A 20393-nucleotide genomic window follows, 5' to 3' on the forward strand; every position below is an offset into this window, starting at 1 on the left:
CTTTTTGTGCTTGGGTTTCTGGGTTTTTATAATATTGGGTTTGGGGTAACATTAAAGTGTGAAATATTTATTAATATGTAAATGTGAAGATGTATTTATGTATTTATTTATTCTTATTGATATATTGTATACTGTGGTGGAAGGTTGGGATTTAAGAATTTACCTGAGAGTGGAATAATGGTTAAGTCTGTGACAGCTGAACATATTTAAGGCTGCCAGTTCCTCATTAGAGGATGGATTTTTTGTGCTGTGAAGAAGCTCAACAAGTTAATTGTTGTAAGGAGAGCCATAGAGCAAATAAATACTTTGTTCCACTACACTTGCCTTGGTCTGTCTCACTGTGTTTCCAGCTGCTAAGGGCTGCCCTGTTACATCGACTATAGTTAAAATAAGGAAAAATTACACAGCTGTTATGTATCCAGCTAATTTAGCTCCTATAGCAAGAAAACTGTTTAGTGCCTGCATTTATGTCTACATTTGTCTTATAATACTGCCAAAGTTACAGTTATGAAGACATGGTTTTTAATGCTAACATGCAAATCTGGTAAAGACTGTTGGTTGATTTGCATGAAGCTAAAAGAAGCTGTTAAGTTCTTCACTTGTTTTTCAGTTGTTGTTTTTTTTTGTCAGGCCACTGTTAAAAAATGTCAACAATGCAAAGCATGCCTAGTGTGATAGATAGCAGATATGTTCTTGTGATTTTTACTTTCTGTGGCCTATAGACATAAGCCCTTCCTGATGGTGCTAGAATAACTCTGATATGATTTGTACAGTGCAGGTGTTCCTCCAGATGTTTGCTCTATCCATGAGAACTGTGCCTCCTGGCAGAGGTCAACAAGTCAGAGAATCTTTCCTGTACTCTGGCTTCCATTCTGCTGCAACAAACTCAGCTGTTATAAGTTAAGACCCTTGATAGTCCCTTGATGCCACAGGCACAAATGAAAAACCTGTACTTTTCCTTGCTCTAGCAGAATTTGGGAAATTACAGAGCTGGGGAACTGATAGTCCAAGTGTGAGTGCACTCTTAACCAACACTTGGACTATCGGTGTATAGGAAGCATCCATCTAGAAGAGCAGTTTGGTGCCTCAAGGCTTACTTCAGCTTTTTCCTCTGATTGGATCTTTACGCAGACACACAACAGAGTCTTGGGGGAAACTCTAAGTGGTGTATGAATCATGACTTGTCATTTCATATCTAGGATTTGCCAGTCCTTTCAGCGTTAAGGTGTATAGATGGAATGTTATCATGGACTGCTTGATGTGATGAGTGGTGAACTGTGGTTGCAGAGCAACAGGGCTTAAATGTCTTGGTTATATTATGGCAGCTCGTTCCACGGGAGTAAACTCAAAAGTGAATGTTTATGCTTGCAGTCTCACAGTTAGCTTTTGGTGCCACCTTTTGGCTTTTAGGCAGAACATCAAATTCTGTGACCTGAATTACGTGTTTTGGAAGGAGGGGAAAAAAACCTTAGTGGTGTGTCAGCACTGCAAACACATTCCTCCCAAGCTCCTGTGCTATGTAGGAGTCATTCATGTTTTAAAGCAGAACTGCAGGAACATTATAACCATGTCTCTAGAGCACACACCATTATGTCTGAGCAACATAGTGATCGTTAAACAATGCCAGTTTAGTAATTTCCTGCTGGGGTTTCAACAATTACTCATACAGTTTTAAAGCAGTGTTACTGCATTATTCTAGTTATTTTCTCATAATGAGATCCCTTTTTAAGTTGCTAAAATAAGTACCTGTTTTGCAGTTTTATCCTCTATATGGTATTTATAACAGATTTTGATTGACGTTAATGCTGCAGTTTTTGGCTCCCTGCCAAAAATTGGCCCAGCTTTTCCTTCGTTTTAAGAATTCCTTCTCAATAAAAGCCCCCTCCCACGGGGAGCGTTTGTCTGCCATTAGTAATAAACAGAGGCGGGCCAACGCTTTGGTGGCGAGCTCTTATTGTGAAGGCGAGATGAGGCCGGTACAATGCTTAGTCACGCTGAGTTACAGCTTTCCCCTCCTTTCTGTGTGGCTCGGGGCTCGGCAGACCGCGATGGAGGAATTGTTCTAGACTACGGTAATTCTCTGTTATTCCAAATTTAAGGAGCCATTAGTGATTAATGTCAGTTGTTTGGACATATCTGGATTTTGTGCGGGCGGGTTAGCAAGAATATATTTTGATACCGCTTTGTTAGCACGTTTGTTACGAGCTCGGCTCACAGCCGTTACTCTACTGTCTATTATTAGGAGCCTATTTTGCTGTCAGCTCTGTTTCCGAAACGTTTGACTTGTTGTTTTGATGGGGATTACGGCTCTTTCATCGTGAGACCTTCTGAGTTCACCGTCGTTGCAAATCCACCAGAAACCTGCAGCCGATTTTTCTTGCTCTCCTCTACCTTTGCATGCCAGGTCTGTGGATTATTTTTGTTTTACAAACGCAAGCTCAGAAATGATCCTCGTAGAGGACACACGGTGGCTTTTTGTGTGCTCTTCATGTCAGGTAAATGGCGCGGAAATCCAAGTCCATCAGGGTTTATGTAAAGGACTGGCTTCACTTCTGGGTCATGTTTTGGTACATCCAGTTCCACTGTTTGCTCGGTGAAGAGTTCACGATGAGTCACCGAAGAGAGCTGGTTGCCAAAATGCCCGAGAAACGCGCTGGACTCTGTACTTGTGTTTGTTTCACTTCTGGCTCGATTGCGTTTGCTGGCTTTGTAGCACAAAATAAAATAAAAATCGCTGACACAGCTGTAGGTGTAGCTCAGATCAAACTGTTAAACTTGTAGAGTCCCTCCAGTTGTTGTAAGACACCCAAGACCTGTAGGCCTGAAGGGTGGCACGCAAACCGACGTGCGGGGTCTCTGTCAGGGGTGAGTGTGCATCTTTATTACTGTGCTGTTGATGAGCCAACTTTCTTGTCAAGATTAGGGTTGCAGTGGAAGATTTTTAGCAGCATCAGCATAAATCGCTGGTTTATCGTTCACGTTCGTCTTTTAAAGATGTATACTGGACATTTTCAGTTTCTGTTTGAGTTCGTCCTTTAGTAAGGATTTACTGCTGCCAACTCCTTGAAACTTCCTTGTTTAGTGTCACCGTCGAGTGACAGTTTAATTGCACTTCTAGAACCTGTAATGAACAAGTTTTTTCATGTTAGAGGAGTAAAACCCTCCAGATGTTTGCTAGGAGTCATTTGGCTTATGGCATGTGAAATTTCAGGATTTCCCACATGTGTAGGTTATAAAATGTCTTAACAATAAATGTTATCATAATACGTGCAGTGTTTGTCAGCTGATTCATCAATTGATTGATTCAACAACAGATACTGTCTTTAGAGTGGCTTGGACCCAGTTATACCTGTCGCATTCATCATACCCAAAAACGTGTTTTTATTATTGATGAAATGTCAGAGAAATGCAGCAGGTATAGTGTGGGACTTGGAGAGCTTGTTTGTCAGTGAGTCGTTTCTGTCTGCTGTGGAAAGTGGGCGAGTTGAGCAATATGTTCTCCTGTGAAACTATTTCACCCAGAATCCTGGAAGGGGGGAAGCACAGCAGTAAATGTGAATCGCGGTGTGTTTCATATTACAGCGAGCTTAACTGGCTGACTTCCTCATGACGAGTTCCATCATGGTCACTGACGTGTTCCCATTTGTTGGTAAGATGAAAAACTCTCAAACTGAGTTTGGGTTTTTTTCCCCCTTAATCTTTAATGATTGCAAAGAACACGGTAACCTATTTGCAGATTGGAAAGCTACAAGGTCATAGAACCTGGCCTTTTGTTTTGCGTCCTTTTATCAATGCTTCACTTAACGATCAGTGTGCGTTTGTGTTGGTGTGTATACACAACTCACGGGTGCTTTGTTATATAACTGAACCCTCACAGCAGCATTGTTGCTGAGTAATTCAGACTCTTCCTGATCAGAGGGCTCCAAACAGACATTAACCACATGTTTCTTGTATTGTACGTCAATGTTGCAGGCAGTTCATATTCTGAAAAGAAGAAGTGGGATTGGAATAAAAATGAAGGCATTAAATTTTCAACTTAACGGGTTCAACGTAGTGGATCTGATCCCACATATTACCTGTAGAAGTATTTGTTTGTAAGCCAGTCTGCAGAGCCAGAGCCCTCTCCTCCTCCTGGATTACTCCGATAAAAGTACCTCTTGACTCTGATTAAAAGATTGTTTTGTTTTCTTAGCCTAATTTGGTTTAAACATGTCTGGAAGATGCTGCAATGGATGTACTTGGATTCTGCTGTTGGTTTGAACAAACTGTTCCCTCTGTTCAAACCCCCAGTGGATTGGCAACAGGGCAGAGCAAGAGCACACTTACTCATGCTGGCCTGTTAAATTAAAGCCTAATTTAAGTCACGGCGTTGTCCTTCAAAATGAGCAGCACTCCCTAGCTGCTGCTTACACACTCACTTACACTTACTTGCTGTTTTGCTTATATTGTTAGCCTCTCTATGTGGACGTTTTTTACTTTTAAAAGTACTGAAAGTAATAGGTAGGATTCCAGGCACTTGAGTTCCTCACCAACAGTTTTTCTTTTGCGTGTTTCACTTCACCCTGTCTTTTATCAGCTGTGCACACTACCTGTGTGTGAAGCGATGCCAGATAAGGAGAAACTATCATGACAAATGAAAACGCATTAGGCTACGTCCACACTAGCCCGGATAGATTTGAAAACGGCGTCCACACTAGCATTTTCAGTCATTTTCACGCAAAAGCAAGTGAGAACTAAAGAATTTGAAGAAAAGCTATCCGGAGCATGTACAAACTGATATTAATCTTTTTTAGGGCTGTCAAAGTTGAGAGCAATCAAAACAACTGCTGTATAATGCACTCGGCTATCTTTGTTTAATTGCTCACATGACTGCATCACATGACTAAAATGCGTCATCGTTTTAGAAAGTCTGCGTTTTCGAGTGTCCACACTGCGACGGGACAGCTCTTTGAAATGTATGTGTTTTCGAGAGCATTTTCAAAATGCTGCGTTTTTTCTTGAGGAAAACGCCGTCTCAGTGTGGACGGGAGGTCAAAGCGGAGAGAAAACGCTGCGTTTTCAAAACACATTAGTGTGGACGTAGCCTGACTTTGCATCTGCCCTACTTAAGAGCACCTGTTGGATAAGCCCTTACAGCTATTGTAGTACTCCCTTTGTTTTTTAAATTGTCTTGGATTACAAACAGAATTAGTAAAGCAATGTTTTAAATCAAGCCTGATAAGTATTTTTCGTTACTCAAATACAGTGTATTAAATAAACACTGTTCCTGGATTGGTACCCAGTACCAACACATACCTTATTATTGTATGTTGAGTTGAGGTAATCGTGTCGTATCAGAACTGGGGTAAAAAACAAAACAAAACTGGATCCGTGCATCAGTATTGGCGACTGATAGAGAGAACTAGAGTTTGGGACTCATAAAAGCAGAAGATGGTTTTTGTTTTTTGTTTTTTTAATGAGCTGCATAGTCATCGTTACAAAGACAAAGCCTTGACTGTAAGTGGAGTGCATGAGGAAGAATGACAGAGAATTATGTGTCACTGCATTGATAAAGTTTTGTTGTATGAGTTCATAGGTAAAGAATAGTGCTGAATCACTCGCTATGCAAGGCATTGATGTACATATGTAGACCGAGCAGAGAAGCAGAGTTTATCAGTATGAAACAAACACATGCTCTCTCTCTTTCTCTCCCCAGCTGTCAGCTGAACCAACTGCTTCTTAGTAAGTAAACAAACAAATAGGTGGGCATCCTCAAGGAAGGCTTCTCCAGAGAAAACAACGAAACACCGCTACCACTTCATTCCTAAAGGCTCAACTGCCTCACCTAGAGTCTCGGACTCTGAATAGCTCTTTTGAAGACAGCTTTGATTATTACTTTTTGTAACAAAGCAATAGATTTTATTTTATTTTTTTATCACTGTGCAAGATTGATCTGCACAGTTTGTGAATCTGGCACAGCTCTTGAGTTGTTTGATTGAAGACTTTTTGAGCAGTCAAAATATATTTGATTAGAAGGCTCAGAGGAAGACAAGATAACAGAGACGTACTGCAAACTGACTGTTTATATTGCTGGGTATGATTAATACGTTTCTGCTGAAATAATAGAGAAGTGGAAAGGAAAGCAACTGTATTGCCAACACAAACAACTGATCTGAGTCTGGAGCAGTTCTTACTTTGCCTGCTATTCTCTAACTCTTTCTCTGAAAAGTTAACCTTCAAACAAAACCAGAGGGACCCTTAATTCAAGGCATTTTAATTATGTTGGAACTGCAGCATATATTAGTACATGCAGCCATGAGTGGCAGCCTTGCATTCAACGCTCTAGTAATGCCATAATGGGGCGAATGGCTGGACTGAAGTACTGAACATAGCAAGGAAATCCCCATGTTTTTATAAACCAGACATAACTCTTTTACTCATAGAAAAGTCAGGAGGGCCTGGAGCTTTCTGCTTGGCTGTCTACCAAATTCCTCAAATTAAATTCTTTTATTTCGACCCATGCCTGCATGTGGTGCAAGGATGCCCCATAACGCCATCCACTGTTCTTGAGAAGGCGACCAAAGAGGAGGAGAAAGGGTAGGAAATGACGGAGTGTTTGACAGAATACAAAGCGCTGGTGACTCCGTCCACGCGCAATGGTCACCGCGTCTTCAGCTACACGCTCGAGAGCCACACGTCAGCCGCCTTCGCCATCATGAACGAGCTGCGGCTGGAGCGGCAGCTGTGCGACGTCACGCTACGCGTGCGCTACAAGGACCTGGAGGCGGTGGACTTTGTGGCTCACAAGGTGGTGTTGGCCTCCTCGTCCCCGGTCTTCAGGGCCATGTTCACCAACGGCCTGAAGGAGTGCGGTATGGAGTTGGTGCCCATCGAAGGAATTCACCCCAAGGTTAGTCTGTTTTATCCTTGCCTGAATGTTTTGTTTGATTTGTACTCATTTAAATGTAGCTGTAGTATTGTGTTTATTTGTTGACTTCCGAATAACTAAATGGGAATCGAGTTACTCCTCTTTCAGCATAAACCGGCCTCACATTATTACAAGGAAAATCCAGTATGTATGGGATAGAGCTGGGCGATAGAACGATAACGATATGTATCGCGATATAACTTTTACTCGATAGAGAAATTAAGCTATCGCGATAGACCTCGCCGCTCTTGTTCTCTTAAAAAAAAAAAAAAAAAAAAAAAAAAGGTCAGCCAATCCAAATTCAGTAGCGCAGAGCCGAACCAATCACAGCCGCAGCGTCACGTCGCGTGACTTGTTACGTACAGCACAAGTGCCAAGCCGCACGTGTGTTTGTTTGGGAAGCAGCCAGCGGGTAATGGAGCCAGCGCGTAATGGAGGAAATGAGTGTGCCGACTAGAAAAATCAACCGAGCGTGACCGAAGAGAAAACAGATGATGGTTCCAACGCCGGAGAGATTGTCGAACGGAAGAGCCATAGAAGTTCCGTAGTGGGAAGGTATTTCGGCTATTTCAAGTCTGACAAAAAACAGAGTAGCGTGCACTGTAAATTGTGCCGAAAGCAAGTCTGGAAATACAATAAACTGGTGCATGCGTCACACTGTGCGCCACGTTATTGTTTCGGTGAAATGAATTTCTACAATACTGTTAATTCTACTCTCTGCAGTGTTTAAATGCTTACATACACACACAGTTACTGTCCCTCCACACATACGACTCGGTTCTGCTTCTATGCCGCAGCTTTGTTTACTTTTTCCCACCGAGGCTTCTAGAGTTCTGATTGGCCAATATTTCTGCACGGTTAGGAATCTAGCGCCACCTGCTGCTTTGGCATGTTCATAGCAGCGTTTTCCTTCATTTCTGCCTTTATGTGTGGACGGGATTATTTTTTAAAACGAAAACGGAAAATCTCAGTTTTCAAAAATACCCGTGTACGTGTGGACGTAGCCTCAGTCTCTGACTGGAAGCGCTAATTCGTCATTCGGCTTTTGTCAGACTAAAGTAACTGTTAAAACTGTTTGAAAAGCTCAGCTATACAACAAGGAGAGATTGAGAATTTCCTTTTAGTTCTCAGTTTATTTGATATTGACAAAAGTTAGTCAGTTTTGTCTGTTCTTCTGTAAAACAAACTAAGATTTATTTTTAGAATTAATATTTTGTTTCTAAGTGGAATTGACAATTTAGTCTGTTTCATTTGTTCTATTTTGAAACTTAAACGCTTTAGCGGCTGCCTTTTGTGTAGTTTGCAATATTTGCCTTTATTTATCTGAAAAAGTCATGTTCCTTAAGTACATCTACCCTGTTGAACTTATTATGGGAAATAAATATTTAAAAACAAGCTGCTGATTATTTCACATTTTACTTGTGAGCAACGGCACATTTAAATCTTACAAATATAGTTATTTGGCTTATATCGTGATAGATATCGTTATCGCCTGAAATGAAAAAAACATATCGTGATATGAAAAAATCTCATATCGCCCAGCTCTAGTATGGGAATTGTAACTTTAAAACCAAGCTGTATACCACAATGGGCTTTTCCAGCATTGTTAGAAAAAAATGGCTCCACTCCCACAAAAATCCTGCACTGCTTTAAAGTGAAACAGAAAGTCAGAATTGCTTTAAAACCATACTCAGATGATCATACCTTTATAGATAACACCATCCACTGTTTTTCTTTATCATTTATCTTTGTACAAGTGCAATTAAAAGTCAAAACTAAATGAATATCAGCCTTACATCACACTGATTATTGACCAAATGGGTTATTCCAAGCATCTTGGAGGGTTTGCTACGATGCCTGCCCTTTTTAGTTGCTCTGTAGGACTCCTCCTTGTTGCTATATGACTGCATATTTGGATTTTACATTTTCTACATCACACTTTATGATTGTTAATGTCTTTATCTGAAGTGCTTAAAACATTTTTACAATACATGTAATTTATATTCGGAAAATGTGTGTACCCATGGATTGAGTGCATTTCTCTCTTTTCTTTTTTTTTTTAATCTTTTTTTCCATGAGCAAATAATATGTTCAAAGTAATTATGAGTCATATGTAAAAGTGCATAAATATTTTTCTATGGTACTCAGGACTGAAGTTCCACCTTTTTAAAAAGTAAGCTCTCTCTCTGTAAAACAGGTATGCACAGTGGCTAAACAGTTTTATCTTGACTTCCTTTACTTGCGTTGGGTGTTTACTGAGCTCACATAGAGTGTGATCGAAACAATATCTATGACGTGATAGCTTGTGAGATGCTAATCTGGGTTCCTTCCTTCCAGAATTTAGCATAGCATTAAATAATTTTTCTCTCCAGCTTCTCTCGCTCTAATTTTCTCATCTGTGCACTGACCTCCCACAGTCCAACCCCTTACGTTGTGTCTTTTCACCATTTCAGGTAATGGACAGACTGATAGAGTTTGCCTACACAGCCAGCATCTCTGTGGGTGAGAAGTGTGTCATCCATGTGATGAATGGTGCTGTCATGTACCAGATAGACAGCGTGGTCAAGGCCTGCTGTGATTTCCTCGTCCAGCAGCTTGACCCCAGCAACGCTATTGGCATTGCCAGCTTTGCAGAGCAGATCGGTTGCACAGAGCTCCACCAGAAGGCCAGAGAATACATCTACATGAACTTCAGCCAGGTAAGGCTTAAATAGCATCTCGAATGAAAGCATTTTCATTAGAATCACTGAACTGCATTGTTGGGCTGCACATGAAGTTGGAGCCACTCCTTGTAATTGTTTTTTCCTAATTTGTGGCGCTTAAGTAATGATTTTGTAACTTAGATATCAAGAATTAAACATTCTACAAATCTGTTCAAGTTTTTGGGGCAGGAAATCTGTGTGTAAAGTGTTTTGAGGTCTGAGTAAACAATGTTTCACTTGCTGCATTGTGGTTTCTTCTGGTGGGTTCAAGCTATGAGTCCACTGGCAGACTCATAGCTTGAATTCTCTTCACAAGAAGGCCAAGAGAATTCAAGCTATGAGTCACGATGACTTGTGAGTATCTATGTGGGTTTACTGGTGGCTGAAGCATAACTGACTGCAAAAGATGATGATACAACACAGTACAAGAAATGAAAGGACAGTTAATATTTCTCCCTCATAAGGAGATAAGATCAAGGGTAGGTCCAGCTTATGACAAAGACGTGTCACATGTCTGTCTGTGAGGTTAAAACCTATAAATGGTATAATATTCAATACATGCCTGCTCACCAGAGATTTGACTTTTTAAATATATTGTGGCTGTCAGGGTAGGAAACCAGTTTTCCTTTGTTAGAAAGAGATTATTTGTTGCAAGAGTTTGTTTTGTCCTCACCGTTATGTTATAATTGATCAAAATAAGCAAAAACCAACTGATAAAGATTACATGATTGATCCATAATTTAAAATAAATCTGTTTGTATTTGGAACAGACTGTGCACAGTTTAATTGATCCAGCAGTTACTTTAGGTAAGAAAATTAGATGAGAATTTGCTGCTGGTCTAGATTCCATTCAGTCATATATGTCTGGATTTTGGACTTATGCAGCTGTCATTAGCTGTCTGGAAACTTTTAGCTCAGAAATATTAATCAGTTGTTTGAAAAATCTTTCCAGTTGTTGTAATTACTCACACCAGGTACTTTATTCTTTAACAACACGTGTATCATAAAAAGTTACTTTAAATCTGTACTCCTGCTTTCCAGGTAGCAACCCAAGAGGAATTCTTCAACTTGTCCCACTGCCAGCTGGTCAACCTGATCAGCCGCGACGAGCTCAACGTGCGCTGTGAGTCCGAAGTCTTCCAGGCATGCGTGGCCTGGGTGCGATATGACCGGGAGAACAGGCGACCGTATGTCCAAGCCTTACTCCAGGCTGTCCGCTGCCATTCCCTCACCCCCAACTTCCTGCAGACCCAACTTCAGTCTCTGGACTGGGACCCACAGTGTAAAGACTACCTGGCTCAGATCTTCCAGGACCTCACCCTCCACAAACCCACCAAAGTGATTTCTTGCAGAACTCCCAAGGTGCCGCAGCTCATCTACACAGCAGGGGGTTATTTCCGTCAGTCGCTCAGCTACCTGGAGGCTTACAACCCTTGCACGGGAACCTGGCTGAGGCTTGCCGACCTGCAGGTACCCCGAAGCGGCCTGGCCGCCTGTGTGATCAGTGGGCTTTTCTATGCTGTTGGTGGAAGAAACAACGCGCCTGATGGTAACATGGACTCAAACGCTTTAGACTGTTACAATCCTATGAACAACTGCTGGCTGCCGTGTGCACCCATGAGCGTGCCCAGGAACCGAATCGGAGTCGGGGTCATCGATGGCATGGTATATGCAGTTGGTGGATCACATGGGTGCATTCATCATAATAGTGTGGAAAGGTAAGTCAAGTTGGCTAATAATGGAAGATGGTATTACTTTTATTACACAGACCAATTCTGCCTATTTTGAATTTATTCTTTTATCAATTATGTGTGTTTGAATGTAGAAAGAAAACCAGCAGTCTTTTACTGGTTGAATAGTTAAGTAACAATTACAGTATGTGGTCAGCACAGGTCATTTTAATGAAAGGCTTATGGTTGTGTCTGTCAAGAGAAGTAATCGGGTAACTTCCTGGAAACATTTTACTTCCTGCAATTTATTTTTAGATCACACAAAGCTGCTGTGAGGGTGTTTGAGTCTACAGGGAAATATTTTTGTAATATTAAACTTAGTGACAATTGAAAAGAGAAACAAGACACCTTTTGTTTCTCTCTCAATCTAAGCTTGGCACGAAATGCTTGTACGAACATTGTTATATGACCAGATCAAGAAGAACTAATACTCATTCTTTCTCAGATTGCTTAACATCTTGAGATAATCCTGCCGGATGCAGCTTTTAATCCACACCTGTGAAACGGCAGCTTTGTTTAGGTGCTTTCTGGTGTTGGGTATGAACAGTGACTTAACAACATACATTTTAATAAATAATAACAAAAAGGGAAGCGGAGAGCCCATCAAGTCCCATGAGAAATATCCGAGGTGCCGTATTGGCCTTGCTCTGACTAACCTTGACATAAACCTGCCCCAGATTTTTCACTGCTACCCATTTAAAACTGGGATTACGAACATTTTAATTCAAGGCAGAAACTTTACCCAAAAGTTGGCTTTGTTCCTAAAATAGAAGATCTTACGCAGGTAGCCCACAGTCTCGGTGAAAGAGGAACATGTCCAGCCAGTCTGAACAATCATGTAACATCCGAAAGCACATATGACGCACTGTAGCACAACGGCTAACCACAGATACTGAGGAATGAAACTAATGAATCTGTGGAGCAGACTCCTGGCAGTGGTTCATTCATTGGGATGATTAGTTACAAGAGTTGGTTACATTTGCGATTTAGAAACCCGATAAGTAAACTGACTAATGTTATTAGTTGGCAAAAAGAAAACGGGAATTTAAAGCTCGGAAATATAGCGATAATTACTTTCTTTTCAAACTATGTAGCCTTCTTAGTTTGTGTTGGTTCTCCACAGGTATGATCCAGAACAGGATCAGTGGCAGCTGGTAGCCCCGATGTTAACACGACGTATCGGTGTGGGTGTGGCGGTCATCAACCGGCTGCTCTACGCTGTGGGGGGGTTCGACGGGGCCAACCGGCTCAGTTCCTGTGAGTGCTACAACCCTGAGAAGGATGAGTGGAAGACCATGGCTCCGATGAACACGGTCCGCTCCGGAGCTGGTAAGAAGGAATTGTAAAGCTGCCTCCTAATGATGAAAAACGTTTCTGAAAAACAATCAATTTACACAACTGCCCGTGCAGTTTTCCACCTGTGATTTGTAAAGATTTGCAAGACTTCCTGCCCCTGCAGACCTTCCTGTTTTTGCTAGGTAGACCCAAGCAGTACTTAAACCAGACAGCAAGGGCAGCTTAATAGTGAGGCAAAGCAAATAAACAAAGATTTCAGGTAAAAAGCAACATTTCTCAAAAAAAAAGAAAAAACAATTGAGAAATTAGACAGAACCTATAATAATCTTGCAGTAGAGTGTATATGGAAAAAGTGAAGCCAAAATATCTAGGCATTTTATTGACGTCTTTTGGCAAGCTTTGAGATGTGAAATCCAACTGGACTCTGGGAAGAAACTAGTTACCTCAGCAGTTATTACTCATATCTAGAGAACAGACCCAAGACTTTGGCAGGAAGTCTTTATGTATGGATGCTTATTAGTACTCTTATTGTTACTTGTTACTATTGTTACTTATTGTCCATATTTTGGTGTAAAATAAACAGAAGCGTGACTGTGGCCCCTTTTGTCAAATTGGTAAGCTTAGTTTTGTGTTACTTTTTTAACTTCTGCGATAAGTTATAAAAGGAAGAAGGTGTGTTTTGTAACGTGCATCTGGGGTTAACGACTGGTAACAGGTCTGACCATGTCAACACTGGTTATCGCTCTGTCCACAGTTTTGAACAGCGTGTCCTGTCAACCGTGACCAAAAAACTCTCATATTTTAACAATCAAATGCTGTTACTTGAAACCTGTGTGAAATTCAGTGATTGTGTGGGTCAGTCAAACTTCGATATCATGTAAATCATGTATCTGTTTGTAAAAAGACTTCCATTTGAATAGAAATCTAAGTGAAAATGGCCCTAAGCGACTTTTTTCTGTGATCTCAGTGAACTTTCCTCATGACTTATTAGGGCTCAATCGCTAGTTTCAGCTCAGACTAAATCAAACATACAGAGATCCAGAGATAACTCCTCACTTCTGGTTTCAAAACATACCGATGGAGATGGTAAAAATGCTCAGGTTGAGGTTTTGAAACTGGACTTCCCAAACCAATGAGTGTCATTGCTCTGGCAGCATCCATCTTCTAAACTGTGTGTGATAGGATAAAGGTGTCCATGAGATATTTTGGCTTTGCTACAGTGGGCAAAATCTGCTATGTTGTCAGTCTCTGCACAGAGTCAATAAACAAGAAGCACTCCGAGCACAATCCCCCCACCCAAGCACCTCACCATTTGGGCACTATTTAAATTTTAAGGGATTAGTATTGTGTTTTGTATTCATTCATTTTTAAATTTTTTTTTTGGATTTCGTTAGTTTTCAATTTGCTTAAAAAAAATGTTTGTAGTGCAGTAGAAATTAAATGTTGACAATAAAAACATAGGTCAGAAGTCCAAAGAAAATTTTATCTTTAAAATCTCCATTGATCATACCTTATATGATTAAATGTTTTAAATAGCTCTATGACCTCCAGATCTGTGTGTTGACCTTGAAGAGGTCAAATTTGACATGATAATTAAAATCTTTATGTTGACACACCACATTTGTAAGTAGGGCTGCACGATTTTGCATAAAATGAGAATCACGATTTTTTTTTTTTTTTTTTTTTTTTTTTTTTTTGCTTAGAATTGAGATCACGATTCTCTCACGATTTTCTTTTCCAGTATAAATATTTATTGCACTTATTAACTGCACATCAACTTCGTAACAGTTGAGACTGAACATAAAAACAATAAATAAACATAAAAACAACAAATGTCTCACATTTTGTTGTTGCCACAAAATGTTGTACTGCTTGAAATTCCATCTCCACCGTTCCTCGACACTGCGTGTATAGAGCAAGTAGTGCAACAATAGAAAAATAGTTGCGGGACGGCACTCGTTTGTCTAGGGTGTTGATCATTTTCCTAAATCCCTCGTTTTGCACAGTGTTGATGGGAGCCATATCTTTGGTCAGGTGATAAGTGATAGCCTCCGTAATTTCTTTGTGCCTGCGGGAGTTCGACGGGTATAGGGAAGCGCTGTATAAGGTTCCCATTATTGATGTTTGGGTGGTTGACCGGGACGGATTTTCTCCAGTCACTTTCTCGTCATCCCTGACGTGCTCTCCGTTGTTTTTTCCCTGCCAATTTTAGCAGCCAGCTTCTGTATCACGTGGTATAAGGCTCCGCCCTTGTCATTTGTTGAGCAGGAAGAGTGAGCGCTTGTTTTCATGCAGATTACGTCCCGGATCAAAATGCGGTACAGTCATCGTCTTTTTTTTTTCTTTTTTTTTTAATTGTTGTCATTTGGAAATAAGATCGCACATAAGTATAAATTGAGATTGCGATTTTCTAACGATTAATCGTGCAGCCCTATTTGTCAGGATCATAGTTTCTAAGTTATAAGGATTCTTTCTTTTCTTTTTCTTTTTTTCTCTTCTTTTTTTTTTTTTTTTTTTTTTAAGCAAATAAATCATTATGTTGACCTTTTAAGATCATGGTGGATGTAAGCCAAATTTGAATGGATTGGTAACATTTTACAACCCTCACACAAGTGTTAAAATAAACACAACCTCATTGGCAGAGGCAATGATTTTTCTTAATCAAGAAACGCATTAAAGAAAAACAAAACACTTATGTGGGGAGTGTGTATGCCTTTCTTTGTGTGTCCTTAAATACATGGTTGGCCTGGAGTTTTAATTGTATTTTCCTTTTTTTTTTCTTTTTTTTATGATGGCAGTCAAAACAAAGCTACCTGTGACCGTAGCGTAGACGTTACTCTTTTCTTCAGCCAGTTCTGGCATGTGCTTACATGTGTCTGCCCACATTTAGTTTGAATAAATGAAACAGTTGACCTTTTCTTTTAGGCGTGTGTGCACTTGGCAATCAGATCTTTGTGATGGGCGGATACGACGGCACCAACCAGCTGAACACGGTGGAGCGCCATGATGTAGAAACCGATACGTGGAGCTTTGCTGCCTCCATGAGGCACAGACGCAGTGCTCTGGGAGTCACTGCGCTGCATGGACGCATCTATGTGTTGGGTGAGTAATGTAGCTCGTAGAAGCCTGCTGAGAAAAAAGCAACGATTTGATTTACAAAATATGTTTTAATTATTATACCGATATCAATGCAATTATTTTGTTCACCTCCCACATTTACAATCATTGGGTGTGAGCCAGTACTCATTTAGGTCACGAGCACCACACCACAGCATTTCATTCAGGTTGAGGTTTGGACTTTGGGATATTACAACACCTTCATTGTTTACTTTTTCAGCCATTCTTTAGTAGCTTTGCTACTGTTCTCGCGATCATTGGCCTGTTGCATGACCTCGTTTTGGCCAAATTTCAGCTGTCAGGCAGATGGCCTCACACTTGACTCTAGAATACTTTGGTAAACAGTACTTTGGTCTTGTGGCTGTAAAACATGCCCATATCATAACGCCTTCACCACCATGGACGGTTGTCTTGTGGTTTGTTCAATTGCGTCTTTGCAGGTTTGTTTGTTTGTTTTTATTTAGTTTTTTTGGTTTTCACACACTGCTTCTGCGTTTCAGTTTGTGTTAAATAAATAATGCCAGAGTGTGTAATATGTCATGTGATGTTGTGTTTACCTAGGAAGTCAAAATTAGAAACAGGGTGTGCTTTCTTTTTAATGTGTCTGCGTATTAAAACTCTTTGTAGTGTAACCGTTAAGTGTTTAGATGTATTTTGCAAGGCATGATTAACCTTGGGTAACTTGTTCAGTTTTTGTGACTATAAAATGTAAATATTTAAGTTTTTATGAGTCACAGTAGCAATAACTAACTCCTATTTACTCACTCCACTTAGTGTTTGTTATCCATAGCTCAGATCTGTGCTGTGCTTACAGGAGGTTACGATGGCAGCACTTTCCTCGACAGTGTGGAGTGTTACGACCCAGAGCAGGACACTTGGTCAGAGGTGACCCACATGACTTCAGGCCGCAGCGGCGTGGGAGTGGCTGTCACCATGGAGCCCTGCCAAAAGGATTTATTGCAGTGTCAGGCATGTGACGGTGGAAGAACCAGTGGCAAGGCGGACCCTTCGGCAAATGCACGCGAAGATCTGAGCAGGACCCGATCCACACACTGACACGCATCTCAAAACTGACCTGTGAAAACTGGTCCTTTAAATTGAGTATCGTTATAAGATCCAGACAGTCTAGCTTTGTGCTCCAACGCGGCATTTGAAGCCCTCAGCTAGATCATCATTTGTAAAGTTCAAGTAAAGGGCTCCATAGTAAAAAGGTCACTTTACTGGCCCGATGAGTCATCAGGGGCTCTTTATTGCATTTAAAGAGCAAACTAAATCTGATAGGTGAAGGAAATACTTCAAGCGATCGATTATGTAAACAAAACGTAGCGTGTGCGTGTGCGTGTGCGTGTGTGTGTGTGTGTGCAGCAATCAAAGTGCCATTACAATGCCTGTGGGCATTATCACTATGTCGGTATATTCTCCTGAGGTGCTTGTGTGGGAAGGCACAGGCTGAGTCACTGTGTGGAAATTAGTGTTAACCCAGAGAGCCACAAGATGAAGATCGTACAGTGGGCCTCATGCAAGAGCTTGTTTGACGTGCTTATACAGACCATCTTAATTCAGTCCAATAGTTCTTTACAAAATCACAATCTGCACATTAAAAAAGAATACATAAATAAATAAAGAAGAAGAATTTAAGCTCCTGATGTTGGATATATCCAGTACTAGCAGTCCAAAAAAACTGTGTAGTAACAGGTTTTTGATATAGCACAGGAACCATTATTTCCCTCCTGTTTATTGTATATGACAGTTATTTGCTGTTATTTTTAGTAGTAATGTACATGTTTAAACTCACCATCTGTTTAGAACTCATTTTTTTGCAAATAATCTATTTTTATTTAAAGTGGACATCCTGTATGACGCCTGTGAAGGCACGCGGAAGATATTTAAATCGGTTGTTGTTGATCTAAGCTGAAGACAGATTCTGCAGCTCCAGAGCTCTTATCCCACCTTAAATATTTTCAAGAACATTTTGGATTACTGGATCACACACAAGAATATACCTGTGATATAAAAGAGGGTTTTCAAGCAAGCTGGCAAGGTGGTTCCAGTTTTAAATCCAAGAACAAACAGCCTGTGCGAGGCATTTGGTGTTGGTGTGATCCCTCGCCTGCAACACCAACCATGACGTGTGCTGTTAGATTCCAAGAAGAAATACTTTGGCCTTTCTTACATGACTACCTGAGGCTCTGCTGCAGGTTTATTTTGGTAGGCACGGCTAAAACTAGCAGTCCTGCAGTAAATCCAGCTTTCACAGTGGGTTTCTACTGTTTTGTTGCCTTTTAGTGATCTTACTGGGGCAAAATAATAAACGCCTGTCACTTTGGTGCATAACACTTCCACAGAATCACCACCTTTTTATGGAACCACTTAATCAGAAATTACAACCTTCATGAAGGTAGGATTTATTGCAGGATGTCATATTATAGAGCATTACATCTAGTTAAGTGTGTATAATCATAAACTGGCAGCTGAGTTTCTGTTCCTTCAACTGCAGTCATTATGCAGCTGTACGGGTGTGGGGGAAAATGTGCATGCACCTGCCAAATTGTATAAATTGTCATCTCAGATTATGGTAGAAAGGATCTGCTTTAAGCAAGTGGTTCTTGCATGAGGCCCACTGTGACAAATTCAAGTGTTGATACAAGAGTCTGCATAGTAACAAATGTGTTCTTTAACTGATTGCATAAAATGTGAAACTTTAGTAAAATACTGAGCGATGCTTCTTCTCGGGCTCCACGATTGTCGTCCAGTGGGATCGGTGTGCAAAGCGCCAACAGAATGAAGAAATTAGTTTAGGCTGTGTTTAGAGGAATCAATACTGTAGCATTTAAACGGCCTGAATTGAAACATCTCACTATTTGCAGACAGAAATGAGACCCTCCCGCGCGCAGTAAACAATTTTTTTGGATTTTCACATCCTTGAGACCTCAGACACAAATGACCATGTTTGTGCATTCGTGTTCAAATATTGTATACTAATGATTAAAAAAAAAAAAAAGGGGGGGGGGGAACTTGCTTAAAAAATGTATTTGTAACAGCGGTTTAAGCTACAAATGTTTTTAAGTGATGTTTTGTACATTGATATTCTACAAAGTCTTGTACAGGAATTCAGAGCTCACTTTTTTATTTATTTGTTCAGGTCCTTTGTGATTTTTCTTCTTCCTCTAAACTGACATCAGCTTTGTATTAAATTGGACTCTGGTGTAGTGTTTTAATAACTAGCATGCATTGTAACAAACTAGGAATGCCTGTTAATGCAGATTTTGGATGTTTGTTTAAAAAAAACGCAAAAAAAATAAAACAAAAAAAGAGAAACCGACGCTTCACCTTGAAAGGGACCTTTCCCCCCCTGTCCAGTGTTTGGATTAGAGATGAAAATATTTAAAAGCATCTGCTTTGTACATTTCTCCCCCCAAGCAAGACCTACCCTGTACAGTAATGCACTGTTAATTAAAATGTGTTTATTGCACTGCTGTAGTCATGTAATAATTTTAGTTCTGATAGTTGCTGGGTTGTGTGTGTTTTGTTTGTTTTTTTTCCTGTTTTTTATTCTTGATGTTACGTTCATTTGTGCTGTTTTCAAATCACTAGTGGCCACTAGAGGGAGCTAATGCGCCTTCATATCTTCTTGTATTTTATTTCTACATTTACCCTAAAATAAAGTTACCAATTTACGCTTTTTGCTAAAGATGGATGCTCCCTGCCCACTTTGATAGGTACATCTGATTAACTACTTATTAATGCAACTATCTAATCATACGATCACGTGTCAGCGTCCCACTACATTCGGGCATGAACACATGGTCTGCGTGGCCTATTGAAGTTCAAAGTGAATGTCATCAAGATGATTCTAAGTGACTCTGAATGTGGTGTGGCTGTTGGGGCCAGGCGAATTTTTTTTAGAAACTGCAGATGTGCTGGGATATCCCCCAACACAACCACCTTTAGCGTTTACACGGAATACAGCAAAAAAGAGGAAATGTCAAATTAGCAGGAAAAAACACTTGTTGATGCAGTAACTAATTTAGCACTTGTTACAACCAAGATATGCAGAAGAGTATCTTTAGTAGAGGCGAAATGTTGAAGCAGATGGGAACAAGAGCAGAAACCCACATCATTTCTCCTCTCTTGCTCTGATGATTCTTAATTTCTGCTGCAAAATTTGTGTGGTGGGGTCAGAATCTCATGTAAGCAAGCAATCCTGCTTTCTATTTATGTTCAGGCTGCTCGTGATGGTGAAGTGTATACTTTGAGCCCCAACTGAGCGTCATTTAAACTCCACATCCTACCCATGCGTTCTTTCTGACCATGTCCATCTCTTAATGACCAAAGTGTACCCATTTTCGACATTATCCTGATTTTAGTGGAATAACCTGTAGGATGTTGAGCTTAAATAGTCTCAAACCAGTTTCCTGAAAATGACAATGAGTTTGCAATTCTCTGATGGCCTCGGCAGTCACCAGACCTCAATCTAATAAGGCATCTTTGGAATGTGGTGGAACCGGAGATTCATATCATGGACGTGCAGCTGACAGTGAAGGTGTGATCAATAAGGACCCAAATGCCTGAGTAATGTTTTTGAATCTATGCCATGAAGGATTAGGACATGGCAAAAAGAGCTTCAGCCCAGTATGAGCA

At 40.5% G+C, this 20393-nt stretch overlaps 1 protein-coding gene across 2 annotated transcripts; it reads left to right on the forward strand.

Moving 5' to 3' along the window:
- Positions 1–1944: 1944 nt before the first annotated feature.
- keap1b (kelch-like ECH-associated protein 1b) lies at positions 1945–19224 on the forward strand. 2 transcript variants are annotated; one of them, XM_026170674.1, is made up of 7 exons: positions 1945–2072; positions 5696–6889; positions 9361–9606; positions 10651–11327; positions 12463–12668; positions 15561–15737; positions 16567–19224. In XM_026170674.1, the coding sequence occupies exons 2-7, from the start codon at positions 6584–6586 to the stop codon at positions 16806–16808; spliced, it is 1854 nt and encodes a 617-aa protein (XP_026026459.1). In that variant the 5' UTR covers positions 1945–2072; positions 5696–6583; the 3' UTR covers positions 16809–19224. The 2 variants fall into 2 exon arrangements, with proteins under 2 accessions (XP_026026459.1, XP_026026460.1); XM_026170675.1 differs by lacking the exon at positions 1945–2072 and adding an exon at positions 2079–2865.
- Positions 19225–20393: the final 1169 nt, after the last annotated feature.

The sequence above is a fragment of the Astatotilapia calliptera genome, chromosome 6 (assembly GCF_900246225.1).
Source record: "Astatotilapia calliptera chromosome 6, fAstCal1.2, whole genome shotgun sequence".
NCBI classification, from domain to species: domain Eukaryota; kingdom Metazoa; phylum Chordata; class Actinopteri; order Cichliformes; family Cichlidae; genus Astatotilapia; species Astatotilapia calliptera.